Genomic DNA, 16,362 nt, shown 5'->3' with positions numbered 1-16,362 from the left:
GAAGCACCACTCACAGAATTTTAAGGGAAACATTGAACTACCGGAAGGTGTGCGCAAGATGGGTGCCACGCGCATTACTTCACCACCTCGCAGGCGAACAGGACAACTTTCTAGACTTAATTGTCATGGGTGATGAAACCTGGGCATACCACTTTACACCTGAGACCAAGCAACAATCACACCAGTGGCAGCATCCTTCTTCGCCAAAGTCGCGGAAATTCAAACAAACACAGTCTGCCGGTAAAGTCATGAGAACCGTTTTTTGGGATCGGAAAGAGGTATTGTTGGTCGACTTAATGCCCACTGGGACCACAAATAACACTGACAGGTACTGTGAGACACTGAAGAAACTCAAACGGGCAATTCAGAACCGGAGAAGAGGAATGTTACGCAAGGGCATGCACATTCTCCATGACAATGCTCGCCCACACATCGCTCGGCAAACCGTTGCTCTCCTGCAACAGTTTCAGTGGAACATAATCACCCACCCACCCACCCTACAGTCCTAACTTGGCGCCCAGTGACTATCACACGTTCCCTAGGTTAAAAGAACATTTGGCTGGAAAGCGATTCAGCTCCGACGATGAGGTGAAAGAAGAGGTTCATAACTTCCTGAACAGCATGGTTATCTGGTATTACATGAGCATACAAAAACTGCAATAGTGTCACAGGGTGTATACGTGGACAAGGAAAAAAAATTCCCAGATTTTTCCCGGATCTCCCAGTTGAAGATACACTTTCTCCCGGGTGAAAATACACTTTTTCCGTGTTAAGTGACAGTATACTTTCCCTCAGAACTGTAAAACGTATGAATCATTTGAATGGTTATAGTTCTATACAGCGGCTTAGGATTTCCCAGCACTTTAGAAAACAAAACTCACAGGAAAAAAAAAAAAAAAAAGTTACGAAAGTATAAATTCGCATTCCACCAAACACTGCTTGTTACTCTCCGATGCACTGAAATCGAGATTGCGATATGCTTTTGTAAGCCAGTCATAGCTCATGTCACGTGATCTCGCCAGCCGATGACAGCGGATATTCAGAGCATAGGACACGCGATGTAGTCAGCCAATAGCAACATCATTGTTAAGTAGCGCGAACACACAAATAGATAAAGTTAATGTAAATAGTGCTGCTGCAAGAAAAAAGCTTTCAGATATGGTATTGGTCCCTACGATTTGTAAGCCGCAAGAGAAGCTAAGCTTCCACATATAATGTTGATCTTTTTTGGACTTTTACACTTTAAGATACATCACACAAATGTGCCAGTAAAATGTTTAATGCCGTCATTAATCTCTGATCTTCAGGGCTGGAAATTTTCCCAAATGGATTGTCATTAAAGAGTTGACTTTTAAACGAGTGTCAAACGCTCTGCGATTTAAGAAATTCATCGTACCTTCTCGCACATAGTTCATCTTGCGTAAAAGGAAATTTATTTTGAAAATAACGCTTTTCAAACCACAATTTGCAATATTTTCCTGCGATCTGTTAGAAATAGATTTGTTCCAGCAGATAAGAGGCGTCACTGTGCTTGCGCAGCTGCGATGACGTAGGAAGCCAGTGTGTGTGAAACATTAAAAGATCTTACATTATGTCATAAAAGAAACAAGACATCAGAGGATACTCCAAGAGCGTTGGAATTTCGTGAACCATACTGCAACGAATAATTCGCCTTGCAGTGTACATTCGTATGTCCAGATTGCCAACGAAGTAGGCCTCGACCTGATATTAAGCTCTTCAGTGTGGCGTTCGTGATGTCAGTTTTCTTGGAGTACGAGTACTGTATTATCTCATGTTGAGTTCTTTATTATGGCACAATGCTATACGTACTAGAAGATGAAAACGTGCATTTGAAATGCAGCGAGCAGTTTAAACTAGCCAATAGTGTGGTAAACACTTCATGTCAAATAAATTGGCTGTCTCAGCGGAAAAATAGATCAAAAGCCGGATTTCTGCAGCAAAGTGACAAAAGTAACTTCATTATTCTGCAAGGTGATTAATGCTTGACTGCCAGAAAGGTGGAAATAAAATCTGAAACTAATAACACATTTTAGCCTTCCGTAATTACGTGAATGTATTTTAATTCACTTGATAGCTCCCAGCCACAGAAATCACTGTTTTCATTTGATGTGAGAGCAGTAAACAAATAGCAAACAGCAAAATAACTAAATGTAAACAAGGATCACGTGGAGACTAGCCCCCCGCACTACAACTTACGACACTCAGACTCCTCTGCATATCACTCCCTGATCTACGATATTTCAAACCGAGGCAATAGTAGACCCGTTTAGTTATCCAGCGATTATTCTCTGGTTAGACATTCGTACAACACGTTTTCCGCACTACTCCCACAATATAACCTCGCAGCTGCTAGTCGGGGACTATACAACTCGCCCTTTCTAGGTTAGCGATCTGACCAAAATTTTCTTTCAAAATTTCATTTTCTTGGATACACCGAGAAAATAATACGTAATCTTTCTTATCAGTTATTCCTGTTCGTCACTTATTTCCACTCTCATAGTCTGAATCTATGGACTTCGCTAGTAATTTAAACAACACTGGTCATTCGCATACCCAATCAATCACATAAACAAACAGCAGTTGGCATTCACCCGTTTGGCTTTATTCCACTGAACTCTTATAGCCCCGCCCCCTTTTGTCTGCTGAAAAGTTTATTTCTAGATGTGATGAGGATTCCCCTGGCAGAGACATCACATACACTATGCATGCATTCAAAAATCAACTTATGACTCATTCAGAAATCAACTTAGAATGTGTTCAAAAATTTTCAAAAACCAATAGGGATGTGCTTCAAAATCATTTGAACAATCGATAGACCAATGTGCGCTAGATACTAGGTGCTTTGTGACAAGGTTTTCTTCTTTAAGAATATGAGTTTGCCCCCGCCCCCCACGAAATTTCTGCCCAGTTCATATACCATGGTTTGCTGCTTACACAGCCAGCAGCAACATTTCTGTAGACAGAAGCGGGAGAAGGTACGACTAATACGCGACTCAACTGCGCATGCACAAGAGCCCACCCGTATCTGCTTAAATGGATCTAATGTAAACAGTTGTGACGTCACGAACATCGGAGGTAATTTTGTGTTACAATGCATTACAAAGTCTTTCACACATTTTTCTGTTGGCAGACACTTGTATGAGCTCTGCGTTTTTTTAATTTTTTTTTATATGGTGCATTTCCTTTGCAATTTTAGTTTTATTCTCTCATTCATGTAACGTTGTTGCAGTATTATTCTGCAGTGGCAGGATACAGTTACATCCTTTGTTAGAGTATCGGTTCTTACCAGTCAAAATGACAAAAAATTAACTGAAAACTATAGCAATGAAAAATTCAGGGAATTCTAAAAAATTCCCGGGTTTTTCCCGGTTTTCTCGCGGATGAAAAAATTCCCGGGTCTTTCCCGGATCTCCCAGGTCGTATACACCCTGTGTCAACAAAAATGCATCAACAGAAAAGGTGATCATGTCGAAAAATAGCTAAATGTTCAAGCTGTAATCTGATGTACACCATTGTAGAAATAAACAGGTCTATGTACTTACAAAAAAATGGGAGACCTTACTTTTGGGGTTACCCTCGCGTGTGAAAAATTCATCCTGGAATTTTGGCCACATTGTATATACAAACAGAAAGACGGGAGTAAATTGAATGATAATGTATTAAGTACACATACTGCTTCGCCACGCTCTCTGCTTACTACTCGTTTGTCCTCCATATCACTCTTATTACCCAGAATCATTTTCTCCACATCTTCATTCGCATGCTGAAATAGCAAGGAAAAAAAATTAATCAGATATCAATAGGTACAAGAGTATTTCCTTCTCTCACAAATTTTATGATGTATAATTAGCCAAAGAGTACTGTGTGTATGCATTTAAGAGTGAATGTGTAAAATTTGCACCAACCTAAAAGTAATTTAATGGTAATGAGAAAAAAATTACAGTTATTACACTGCTTTTAAAATGCAATTGCCAAAATCTGTTTAGAAAAGATCTATGACAGAAAGAAAACAATTGTGTCTCAGGTAACATACAATTACCTCTCATTTTTACATAAGTAACCACTAAATAGTTAAAAGAATAAATTCAAAGCACAAGGAAACATGGAATTTTTAGTAATGTCGAACCACTCATTATATCAGCTGTATTGTCATTAATACATGTTGGTGGAAGTCAAATTTCTCTAATTGTTGCACAATTAAAGCCTATATAGATTTATCCATAATGAATAATTCTGTCACAGTCACTCACTTCATCAATATTTCGAAGCCACTTCACTATATTCTCAAAACTCTTCTCATTTGTTATATCATAAACTAGCATTATTCCCATTGCACCTCGATAATATGATGTCGTTATTGTGTGGAATCTCTCCTGCCCTGCTGTGTCCCTAAAAAGGGAGGGAAAAAAAATCAAAAGTAAATAAATAATGACTACAAAAAACTGCAGGTATTTACTAAGTTCTGTCACTTACCATATCTGCAATTTGATCTTTTTTCCTCTCAGCTCAACAGTCTTAATTTTGAAGTCAATACCTAGAATAAAAACAATTGAAAATTGTTCATAAGTAGAATAAACAGCGTAGTTGTGGCATCCCGCAAACCCTGCACCACTTCCCAAATTCATTTACATTAATTTAAATCTGGCTTGCTCAGGAGGTTCTAGGTGAGCACGAGGACTTGCTGGTCACCTGGGAAGTGCTCATGGTAAAACAGGATTTTTTTAGACCTACAATGTAAGTGGGAGATGCATGATAAGTTAAAAAAGGGGGAGGAGGGGGTCTTTTAGGCTTGCATAAAAATTTTCCTCCAGATAAATTTTCACTATTCTACACATTTTCAGCTACACTTATGACAGTGTTTGGACCGACATACTTGTGCGAATGAGGAGTATGAAATCTACTCACAGACTTCAAAATACAAGCTTATCTCTGAATTAATAGTACTCAGAAACACACTGATGTTTTAGTGAAATGCAAAATAAGTAGCATTTATTGACGTCCATTTAAGATGTGAATTAAATAGTCACAAAATACAAACTGATGTCAATTTAAACTTTGACCACAACTTTCATCATAAGACTGCACCAGTCATAAGAAGTATCATTTAAAAGAAATTCAAGTTTCATTTCATTGTCATTCCTCATCAATGCAACACACTCAGAAAATAGAAGTGCTGCAAAAGACATTAATTAGCCACCAGACCCTGATACAGTTCCGCAGAACTAATCTTAGCGGCCACAGAACGGACATGCTGGCACCAATTTCTAGTGGGGAGCTACTTCTTTCTGATACCTCCCTCCATTCCCCTCCCATTCTCATTCTCACCATTGTAAGTTGCTGTGAGCCGGTTGGTTACTCACTGTTGTGGCGCGAGCTCGAGCCAGCTCACACAGGCAGATCAATGAACAGGCCTGCTTTAATTTGCAACTAAAGAAAGGAGTTTTTCCAACTGTAAAAATTCTTAAGGCATCTAACTGCTTAAAAGTTAGTTTTATGTACTGTTACGCCCTTCTGCAGCCACATGTAAAGTATTTTTCCAAACATATACTGCCTTCTTTCAAAGGCCATAAGCTCAAGTCACAAAATGTTGCTGTGAAATGGTACTTTGCTTCAAACTAGATGATTTTATTTGGCTGATTATTTAAAACGAGGTGGTCATTGGCTAGTTACATGTTTTCCAAACAGAGTGCTGTGTGATATTTTTCAACAACTGAACTACTGTAAATGGCTTCTTTGCAGCTCTAGAATATTAATTTAGGAGTAAATCCTCGCTATTTAGTTTGCTTCTTCAATTTTTGGGTGATTTCTTTAGTAAGAACAAGAAAAGGAAAGGGGAACCTCACCTAAAAAGAAAGTGAATGGAACGAACAAAAAATGGGGAAAACATACACCACAAGGATAAGTAGAAGAAGGTATTAAAACCATAGAGCAGATGGTCTGGGCTGGCTGATCACAATAATAAAAGAGGATGAGCCGGCCACTCTGCAACACATTAAAATGTCCACCTCAAAAAAGACAAGGGGAGATGAACAATAGTAAGGAAAAAGATGACCACCATAGCATACAAATGCAAAGAAAGTGCGACAGAGATAAAAATGGAGGGAATGTAGCATCCTCTGAGAGAATGCTAAATGCCCACCCTTAGATGGTACAATAAACACCTCCCCCCCTCCTCCTCCCACGAATAAAATGTAAAACTATATCTGCTGCTGAGGCACTGTTGCCCAACACTGAAGGTAGGGTGCTGGAAAGGTTAAAAGTCCGCCGCAGAGTGGCGGAAAGTAGGCAGTCCAGCAGGATGTGGACAACAGTCATATGAGAGCCACAGTGACACCGAGGTGGGTCTTTGCCACAGAGGAAGTAGCTATGTGTTAGCCACATATGGCCAATGCGAAGCCGGCAGAGAAGCACACAGTCCCCACATGGAGGTTTTTCACACATTCACAGACTCCTTAATGGTATGCAGTTCGTTGTGCGTAAATGCCATTCCAATCTCCCAAAGCTGAAAAACCTTGTGGCGTAATAATGATCACAGGTCAGTTACAGGGATGCCCATCTCCAGATGCGGTATCCGTGTAGCCTGTTTGGCCAGCCTGTTGGTAAATTCATTTCCTGGGATTCCGGCATGGTCTGGGAGCCACACAAACACCATGGAATGACTAGACCATTCCAGGGCATAGATGGACTCCTGGATGGTCGCTACCAAAGGATGGTGGGGATAGCACTAGTTGATAGCTTGTAGGCTGCTCAAAGAGTCAGTACAGAAGATCATGAGAAATGGCTGCCAGCTCTGCAGTGAAAACACTGCAGCCATCTGGCAAGGAGTGCTGTTCAATATGTCTTCCACGAACATACATGAAGCCAACGTGACCATCAGTGTAAAACACTGTCATACTAGTACATGTCAAGAACCGAGAGGAAGTGACAGCGGCGAGCCTCAGGGTTAACAGAGTCCTTAGGACTACGTGAAAGATCCAGGTGAAGCTTCCGCCTAGGTGTGTACCATGGAGGTGTGCCTGAATGGACCTGAACTACAGGTGGCAAAGGCAAGGACTCACTTCAGACAGGAGACATCCGATGTGAATTGCAATCATAAGCCCTGACCTGCGCCTCCAATGTGGGAGATGAGCCACTGTGGATGGGAAAAGGAGACGGTAATTTGGATGTGCAGGAGAACTACGAATGTGTGGATTTCTCTTGCTGCACCTTGGGTTTTCCTGGCTGGGAGGACTTCACTGATTCAGTCTCTAGGACTGAGGATGATCGTGAAGCCCAACGACCAGCTGCTTTTGGGTTCTTCAGCCGCTGGTAGGTGTTATTTTTCCCACTAGCAGAAACCTGGGAAGGGAGCAACCCAAGGAACCCCCTCCAAGTGAGAGGAGCCGAAGAAGAATTGTGCTTCTCTGGCTCAGAGGTGGATACTGATATCTCCAATGGCTGGGGTGGGGGATTCCTCCCGAAGTAGGTGGTGTGGGAGCAACAGGGTTCAAGTGCCCCCGCCCCCCCACCCCCACCATCAAGGGGGCAGATGTCTTCTGGTTCTGAGAGGGAACAGGAATGCGAGGAACTGATGGGACGACAACTGTTCTCGTAGCGGTGGCATAAGAGGAGGTCATAGCCACAGGATGTAGGTGCTCAAATTTCCTCTTAGCCTCAGTGTAGGTCAGTTGGTCCAGCGTCGTGTATTCCACGATTTTCCTCTCTTTCTGTAAACTCCAGCAGTCTGGCGAGCAAGGTGAATGATGCTCTCTGCAGTTGACACAGATGGGAGACAGGGCATATGGAGTACTGGGATGTGATGGACACCCACAATCTCGACATGTGGTGCTGGAAGTACAGCGGGAAGACACAGGGTCGAACTTCCACACTTAAACCACCACATCAAGGGAGGGATATATGGCTTGACATCACAGCGGTGTACCATCATCTTGACCTTCTTGGGCAATGTGTCACCCTTGATGACGGTGTGTGAAGAGGGCCTCCTGTCAGTAGACCGCTCGCCTGGTGCAAGTCTTTCAAGTTGATGCCACTTTGGCGACATGCGCGTCGATGAGGATGAAATAATGATGATTAGGACAACACAACAACCAGTCCCTGAGCGGAGAAAATCTCCGACCCAGCCGAGAATCGAACCCGGGCCCTTAGGATTGACAGTCCGTCGCGCTGACCACTCACTTAAAGGCCAAGATGAAGGCACTGGTGGCAACCTGATTATCCCTTGGACCCTGATGGACACACTGACGAAATGAACACCTCGCCACTCTTAAACTGGTTCGCAGCTTGTCGTCAGACTGCGAAAGTAGGTCCTGTGGAATGTAATACTCTGGACCATATTTAAGCTCTTCTGGGGCGTGATGGTAACAGAAACTGGTCACAAGCAAGTAATGCTCGTGACTGGGCAGAGGATTCTGTTTTTATCAAGACTGACCCAGAGTGCATTTTGGACAAGCCCTCCACCTCCCCATACTTGCCCTCCAAATGCTCATCAAAAAATGGAGGCAACATGGACATGAAAGATTCCCCCATCAATTCTTGTCTATACAAGGTACCGGAGCGAATAAGCTTCGCTGCCATCCTTAGCCTGGTGTTCCTCCCAGTGTGTGGCCATGGAGGGGAATGATTTGGGGTCATATTTCTTAGCACTGAAGTTAGCTTTTGCCTGCTAAGAGACTGCTGGCGGCGGACCACCAGCAAGAGATGATGTACTACACTTCATGGTGTTGTCATCCGATGCCACCCACTCCAACCAGGGGCCCTCCCCACAGGCGCCACACAGTCTCAGCAAGGGCCATCTGGCAGGATGACCACTGCCCGGAGTCCCGATGCCCCACGGAGATGGGGATCTACTCCATGGCATAAGTGGGGAGTTAACGATGCAGGCATCGGCAGAGTGATCCCTATGTTGTCAGGGTGCTACAACCAACAGGGTACATGGTGGCCCTATCACAATGGACTGGCTACTGTGCTGGATATGAGGTGCAAAGAATTCCATGGTCCTCGTCAGCGCAGAAAACGACACTGCATAGTGGGTGGATGAAAATGCACCCAGGAAAGGTTCCCTCGCCCAAGAGATGGAGGATGAGCGGGATTACAATGCCAAGGCGAGAAAGTGGGCTAAAGATCTCTATGCAGGATGGACAAGATGCACCATGTAAGGTGCCCTTTCCCCCTTGGCTCGCTCTTCACGATAATTTTGAAAAATGGAGGTTAAACTGTACAGGGGACCATCACATAAATGCCGAAAGGTGCGGGACTCCTTTTAGTCGCCTCTTACAACAGGCAGGAATACCTCAGGCCTATTCTAACCCCCTGGCCTGCAGGGGGGCACGCTTTTAGAGCGAGAAGTACTTGTTCAGTAGAAGAGATGTGTTCTGCAGCAGTAGCAAAGATGAATAGGTGCTCACAGCTCTTAAGGTATGCACTTTTGAGCCCATGTTTACTACACTTTTTTGTGCCTCCAGGCTTTAGTTTGTCACAGGCTCCTCCCCTTCCTTATCTTCCAAATCCCACAGAAGCTCTCCAACAGTGCTACAAGACTAGCAATTTTGACAGAAAAAAATGTAGAGGAGGGTTTTCCTTATATCCACTTTGAAGGAAAGGATTGGAGCTTTGAGTCATATTTACAATGAGTGTTTATTATTTCCATGTTGCACAGACATCACTGGATGTGAATTTGGAGGGGCATTAGGTCAGACATCACCCTCCCAGTCGTCGTCAGTTTTCATGACCTGAGCCACTGCTACTCGATCAAGTAACTCCCCAACTGGCCCCAGAAGGGCTGAGTGCATCCCAATTGCCAAATGCGCTTGGTAGACCCGGAATGTCAGCCACCCAAGTGCTAGCCAAGCCCAGCAGTGCTTAACTTCAGTGATCTGATGGGAACTGGTGTGACAAGACTATTGGCTCCAAAATGGAGTAAGAGTTCACAATTCCTCCCCCTACCCCCATGAACTGTGGACCTTGCCAAGATAGAGTGGGCTTTGTGGCTCTACTATAAGGATAGCTGTACTGCAGGTCCAACCACATTGCGGAAATGTGTGTGGCCAGGCCAGACAAACATAGTTTCTGAGGGAAAAAAAGGTAGTAGCCTTTTCCATTGTTGCAAGGACAACGATCTAGAAGATTGAACTTGCATTGTATCATCAACCAATATGGACTTGTGGACTTGCTCTTTTGGAATAGTGTGAGTGGTTGCCAGAATGGGGAAATTACAACTGTTATAATTCCCAAAGACATGCAGATCTACTGTACGAAACAGCATGGAGAGCTGTATTACAATGGTCGAAGGACAAGGACTTCAGATCACAACAAAAACATAATTTTTCCAACAGAAGAAAATTATACGACATACTGAGAGAGGGAATACCAATTTTTCGCTGAAAAAGGTGCCAAGTTGGTTGAAATACTGGACTTAATAGGAGTCAATTTTTGGACCATTTGGTTTAACTGAATTTAGGTTTATCATGATGCAACAAAACTGCTCGACTTAGATGCTACTGGTGATTTCTAGAATAGTGCTACGAGCGATTTTAATTCCGTCTCCACTAAGTTTCTAGGTAATCTTGCACTTGAGCTTGACATCAATGGCTTTTCATCAACCTATTCATCACGTTACATAGATCCCACCATGTTAAGAGAACCACCTGGGTTATGAAAATAAGTCAAGGAAAAAAATTAGTATCAGAAAAAAAAATTAGTATCAGAAATCAAATTACAGAAACTTACCTGTGTAGTGTAATAACAATAAAATATCACTACACTGTTTAATGCCATTCATGCTTGCATCAGCTAATTTGTAAAAAGCTGCTTCCTCCACTGTTTTACTAAACAGCTACTGTTTCTCTTCAACTTTTAACTTACTATCAAATCTATTGTACTGGAATTTCCAAAGGAAAATCGTTGGTTGGTTAGCATCACATTCTTTGGCTCATTTGACATGATAAATCACGATTATGTGGAACTAGCTATTTTACTTGAAAATTAATTTGTAAATATGGCTAGACAGTGAAAATTGATAAGGATTTTTAATAAACACACATGGATGTAATTCCAACCAACCACTTTTTACAAATTACACTAATAGAAATTCTTCTGCACAGTACAAGGAGTTCTCTCTTTCAGTTTGTTTTCAAATTTTACTTTGCAGTATGTCACAAATTTTATAACCCTGGGTAAGTCATGAAAATTTTGAAACTTCCTGGCAGATTAAAACTGTGTGCCCGACCGAGACTCGAACTCGGGACCTTTGCCTTTCGCGGGCAAGTGCTCTACCAACTGAGCTACCGAAGCAAGACTCATGCCCGGTACTCACAGCTTTACTTCTGCCAGTACCTCGTCTCCTACCTTCCAAACTTTACAGAAGCTCTTCTGCAAACCTTGCAGGAAGTTTCATATCAGCGCACACTCCGCTGCAGAGTGAAAATCTCATTCATGAAAATTTTAATTGCAGCATTAAGCACCCCATTTTGAGTTAAAGACAGCCTGTAGAGTAATGATCAATTTTCTCTTCTGGAATTGTATTATGTACATTATCATTCCTTTTGTTGAACTGCAGTAGATTATCCACGAGGGAATAAATATACTGTGAAGCAGTAGTCAGAATGCCCAACTCCTTAAACAAATGTCTACAACATGAGCCTGGGTGAGCACCTAATTATATTATTCTTATAGCACATTTTTGAGTAACAAAGACTTTCTTTTGAAAAGATGAGTTACCCCAGAACATTATTTCATATTATAACACTGAACAAAAATACAGAAAATATGTCAACTTACTGTCACCATACATCCATAAAAATGTAAGTCCCGTTGAAAGTACATCAGCACTTCTTGTGCAGCTTTGCGATGAACTTGGCTACTAAGTGACTAAAATAACTTTTCAATCCTTAAATCTAATTATTCAGAAAATTTACTGAAAGCGTAGTTAATATACCTTTTTTAACTATTATTTTTGAATACCTTTTTTAACTATTTTTTAATTTTTGAACTGTTTGGGATTCCCACTTTATTACCTTGGGCAGCATCTTGTTTAATAGCTTTGCACCAGAGTAAATTACTCCACCTGGTATTAGAGGAGGTGAAGTCTCTAAGAAAATTATTATTGTGCCTTGTGTTGTAATTGCTTACTTTTACAGTTCAGGTGGAACAGATTTTTCTTGTCAGCAACAGAAACTACTGGGCAGCAAGAGCAAGTATTCCAAGATACTTGAAAAACTTTATTCAAAGTGTGCATTTTCTAAAGTAAGATAACATTTACTGCTAGCTTCTCCTAAACAAACAATATTCTTTAGGCTTACTGCCCCAGAAGATAATTATATAAGACAACAGGGAGCAAAAGAAATATGCAAAATAAACTGAAACTCTGTCTTCGACCAACACAATGAAAGAGGCTTTTAAGTGCATAACACATTCAACTGAGCTTCTTGGTTAGGTTATAAGTATCTTGACTCCTTTATAACATTTATCCAGCTTGGCCCCTAAGCAATTTTACAAAGTCAGTTTGATTTGGAATATGACCATTAACGTCTACGAGGCGCTATCCAAAATTTTCAGGAATGGTGCTGCCATCTGTTGAAAACCTTATCTTTGGACTAATTGTCACCATCACCCTCGAAGTAGTTCCCATCCACATGTACACACCGGTCCCAGCACTTCTGCCACTGGTCAAACTTTTCTGGAAGTCCTGTTTTTTGGAGGGTGTTTATCACCGCCAGCGGTGCTTCTTGAATCCTCTCTAGAGTATTTAACTGACGGTTCTGGGAAAAGAGCGAAGTCGCAAGGTGTCAAATCTGGCGAGTACGGTGGGTTGGGTACAACCGACATGTTTTTTGCCAAAAAGGTCCTGGTGAGCAAGGATGTGTGACAGGGCACATTTTCATGATGCAGCAGCCAGTTCCCTCGTTGCCAAAGTTCGGGCAGTCATTGCCACACATTTTCATGGAGCCGTCGCAAAATGTCACAATAGTACGCGGAATTCACTGTTAGATTGGGTGGGATGAATTCTTTGTGCATAATTCCCTTGGTATCAAAGAAGATGACAATCATGCTCTTCACCTGTCTCACTTTTTTGGGTCGATTGTTGCTTTGTCTCTGGGTCATAATCATAAATCCAGCTCTCGTTGCCGGTGATAACCTATGACAAGAAGGTTGGATCATCAGATGCGGTCTGACGAAGGTCCATGCACCCTTTGACATGCTGTGCCTTCTGATTGGCAGTTGGCATAAATTTTGGGGCAACACGATGCATGCCGAATTCATCAGTCAACATTTGTTGACATGTCCCATAACCAATACCCACTTCATCCGCAAGGTCTTGAATGGTTCAATGTCAATCTACACGAACCAACTGTTGAAGTTTGGCAACAACGTCTGGCATTGTGCGGCTAACAGGCCTACCAGTGTGAGCATCATCTTCGACATCTGTACGGCTGGCCCTGAACCGAGCATCCACTCAAACATATGCATATGGCTCATGCTCTGTCCCCCAAACACTTGTTGAATCATTGCAAGGGTCTCCGTAGGACTTTTCCCCGAGATTCGCACAGAATTTGATACACACGCGTTGTTGTGTACGTGGATCCATAGTAAAATCGCCACACACCAAACACAGAGTATTACGGAAATCACTGTGGACACACAACATAGCCTTTCAGCTGAATGCCACACCACACACCGACTCATCAGATATGCAGCTCTCACCACCGAGCGGTGCAAAGATCTATTATTCCTACTTTCCAGAGGGCAGCACCAACCCTGAACATTTTTGATTCCACCTCGCATGACATGTTGTTAGTACTGCTGGTTCGAAATTGTGTAATATGAGTCTTTGTGAGATTAGGACTTGAAAATGTTAGCTGTGGACTGTATGTAGGCTTGTTTATCATCTGAGCTGTATCTGCTAAGGTTGAGTTTGGACCTTTGATCAGTCTGTGAGAGTCATCAGCGAATCTTACATTCTTGAAATACCATTAAAAATCTTACGTAGATCATTCCTGTATGTTATGCACAAGAATTAGGCAACTATGGTATTACTTTCATGCTATATCGATGGGATCTCCAGCTTTCTACTGTGAAGTAGTCTCCATCCATGTAACAGTGATGCCATTACAGTTTGCTATTTAATTTTTTAATATACAACAAAAGCCTTTGATAGGGTTACCAAGAAGAATTTTTCTTATTTAGCTGTGCCATCATTTCCATCTGTTAGGTTTTTATTGCTTTCTCTGTGGAGAACCTTTTAAGAAAACCATAGGCAGTTTACAGTTTCTGGTCCGTTTAAGAAGTCAGCTGCTTTCTGAAACATTTTTGGAAAGACTACTTTTGAAATGACCAAGTAGTGAAATAAGTTTGTAATTGGAGGTGGCTTATTTATCTCCATTTTTATGTAAGATGATTTGCTAAATTGCTGGAAATGATCCCCTGTTTGATAAATGGGAAGGGAGGTCATATGGAATATGGCCAGAAATATGTTCCACAGGAAGAACAATCACTTCCACAGGAGGAACAATAACTTAAAAGTGGAGCTAAAAAAATCTCTGACAGTAAACCCAGTATCAGCACCAGGCAGGTGACCTGCCAGTATGGTGTAAGTCAGAAGATCATTTCAAACATCCTCCACAAGAACTGCTGCCATCGGTATCATTACCTACGGACTAGTCTCCCCGATAATGGTTTCGTTACACGTTTGTTACACAGGCCACCACAGTGCTGGGATTTCTGTAAACCACCCTACACTGGTGAGGCTACCTTTATGAGTGGCAGCATTGTCAACCTTCTCAACTCCCACTTGTGAGCTATACAGAATTCCCAACGTATGGTGAAGTTAACGATCAGCACAGATTCAGCCAGTGTAAGGGATGGGGTTATTTATGACCACCTAGTGTAAGGGGTCATTGTTCCACAACACCTCACAGGCGAGGTGTATCTACAATCCCTGAAGGTGACTCTGCCTTCCCTTCTGTAAGACATGCCTTTGGTGTTACAAAAGATAATGTGACTACTACATGATGCTTCAGCTCACTGCCATATTGTGTGGAGCTGAAACACTATTACAGGCAGAACATCTCCATCTGCCTGGTGTGTTCTCATGTGTGCTTTCAATAATTAAAATCCACATTGTCAAATTTCTCTTATTTCCACCCTCAAGTGAAGTACTTCGTTTGGAATGCACGTCAGGCCATTTTGCTACTTATCCTCTTGGAGATCATCTCCTGCAGTTTGTCTCCATTCAGCAATATCACCCTGTAGACATATCTACAGCACATTTAAGTCTTCAAGGAAACAGCATTATCACTTGTTTATAAAAATACTAAGAGCATGATTCTGTCAAGCCAGCACAAAATTCCCATAGTCAGAAATACCATCATAGCCAAAATTACTTTTTATTCACTGATGAATTGATCTGCTTAGGAGTTGTATTTTTAAAATTAATGATTATTTATAGTAGGTGTAGTAGTAAACTAATGTATCTGTATTTGGTGGCCAATGACTCTTGTTAGAAGTAGAATGTTGTTATTATTTTAGGTGGGTTCTTTTGGTTTACATTAATTTCTGTTCTCTGATGCTGTTTGTTTTTACTTAGTCTCTGTGTGTGTCACTATCATCTGCCATTGAGTTGTAATATTTAAATAAAGTCTGTACAAATAGATTATTACAAGCTTCCGTTACAGCCCCTGATTACGTTACAGGCCACAAGCATATGTCGTTTTCAGGTACATAGTTTTCAGTGGTAACGCAAATAACAGCAAATTTGATGCAACTGGCCTGGTGTTGGGGTGACCACAACAGAACAGTTCTTGAAGTTGTCGGGAGGGGAGAATTGGAGGGGGAGGGAGAGGGAGTGGTGGAAATTTCAGATGGAAGCAATATTCAGAAGAAAAAGCTTTTCCAATATTGTCAAAGTCATAGAGATTAAAGACTATGAAGGAGAAGGAAGCTGAGGAAGAAATATGGCTGGAGAAGGGTGCACAAGCACAGGAACGTACTGCGACACAGGTAGTGGCACTCACTCGCTTACTTTTGTGCACACCTTTAGTTTGTATGTGGGCTAAACTAAAGACTGTATGTAAGGAAGAGCTCATGGTGAAATTCACCACCACCACCACCACATTGTTGTCCTCCTGGCTCTACAGCCTTTGGTGAGCTTTGGCCTGCTCTAGGGCATCATTCCATTCACCCTATCCAGCGTCTTGCTTCTCCACCCTCTGACAACAATAATTTTTTTAATCTTTCTGTACGTCATCCAAGGATCGAGGTCTTAATTCTTCCTCTGCTTCGTCCCACTGGGTTTTATAGAACATAGCCCAACAGAACCCGAAGAAAAATAGCACTTCCACAAAATAC

The 16,362-nt window shown here is 42.0% G+C and overlaps 1 protein-coding gene across 1 annotated transcript in view; it reads right to left on the bottom strand.

The window, feature by feature from the left end:
- The window catches only part of LOC126475173 (ras-related protein Rab-10), a 32,839-nt gene that overhangs the window by 4,264 nt on the left and 12,213 nt on the right, over positions 1-16,362 (bottom strand). Inside the window, exons 2-4 of the mRNA XM_050102803.1 lie at positions 4,495-4,555; positions 4,272-4,410; positions 3,695-3,784 (exon numbers count right to left, since the gene is read on the bottom strand). Of these exons, the coding sequence (XP_049958760.1) occupies positions 3,695-3,784; positions 4,272-4,410; positions 4,495-4,555 (290 nt within the window). The remainder of the gene's footprint in view (positions 1-3,694; positions 3,785-4,271; positions 4,411-4,494; positions 4,556-16,362) is intronic.

The sequence above is a fragment of the Schistocerca serialis genome, chromosome 4 (genome assembly GCF_023864345.2).
Source record: "Schistocerca serialis cubense isolate TAMUIC-IGC-003099 chromosome 4, iqSchSeri2.2, whole genome shotgun sequence".
Taxonomy (NCBI): domain Eukaryota; kingdom Metazoa; phylum Arthropoda; class Insecta; order Orthoptera; family Acrididae; genus Schistocerca; species Schistocerca serialis.
Note: the sequence above shows the minus strand (reverse complement) of the source record. Positions and strands in the feature narration are given on the sequence as shown.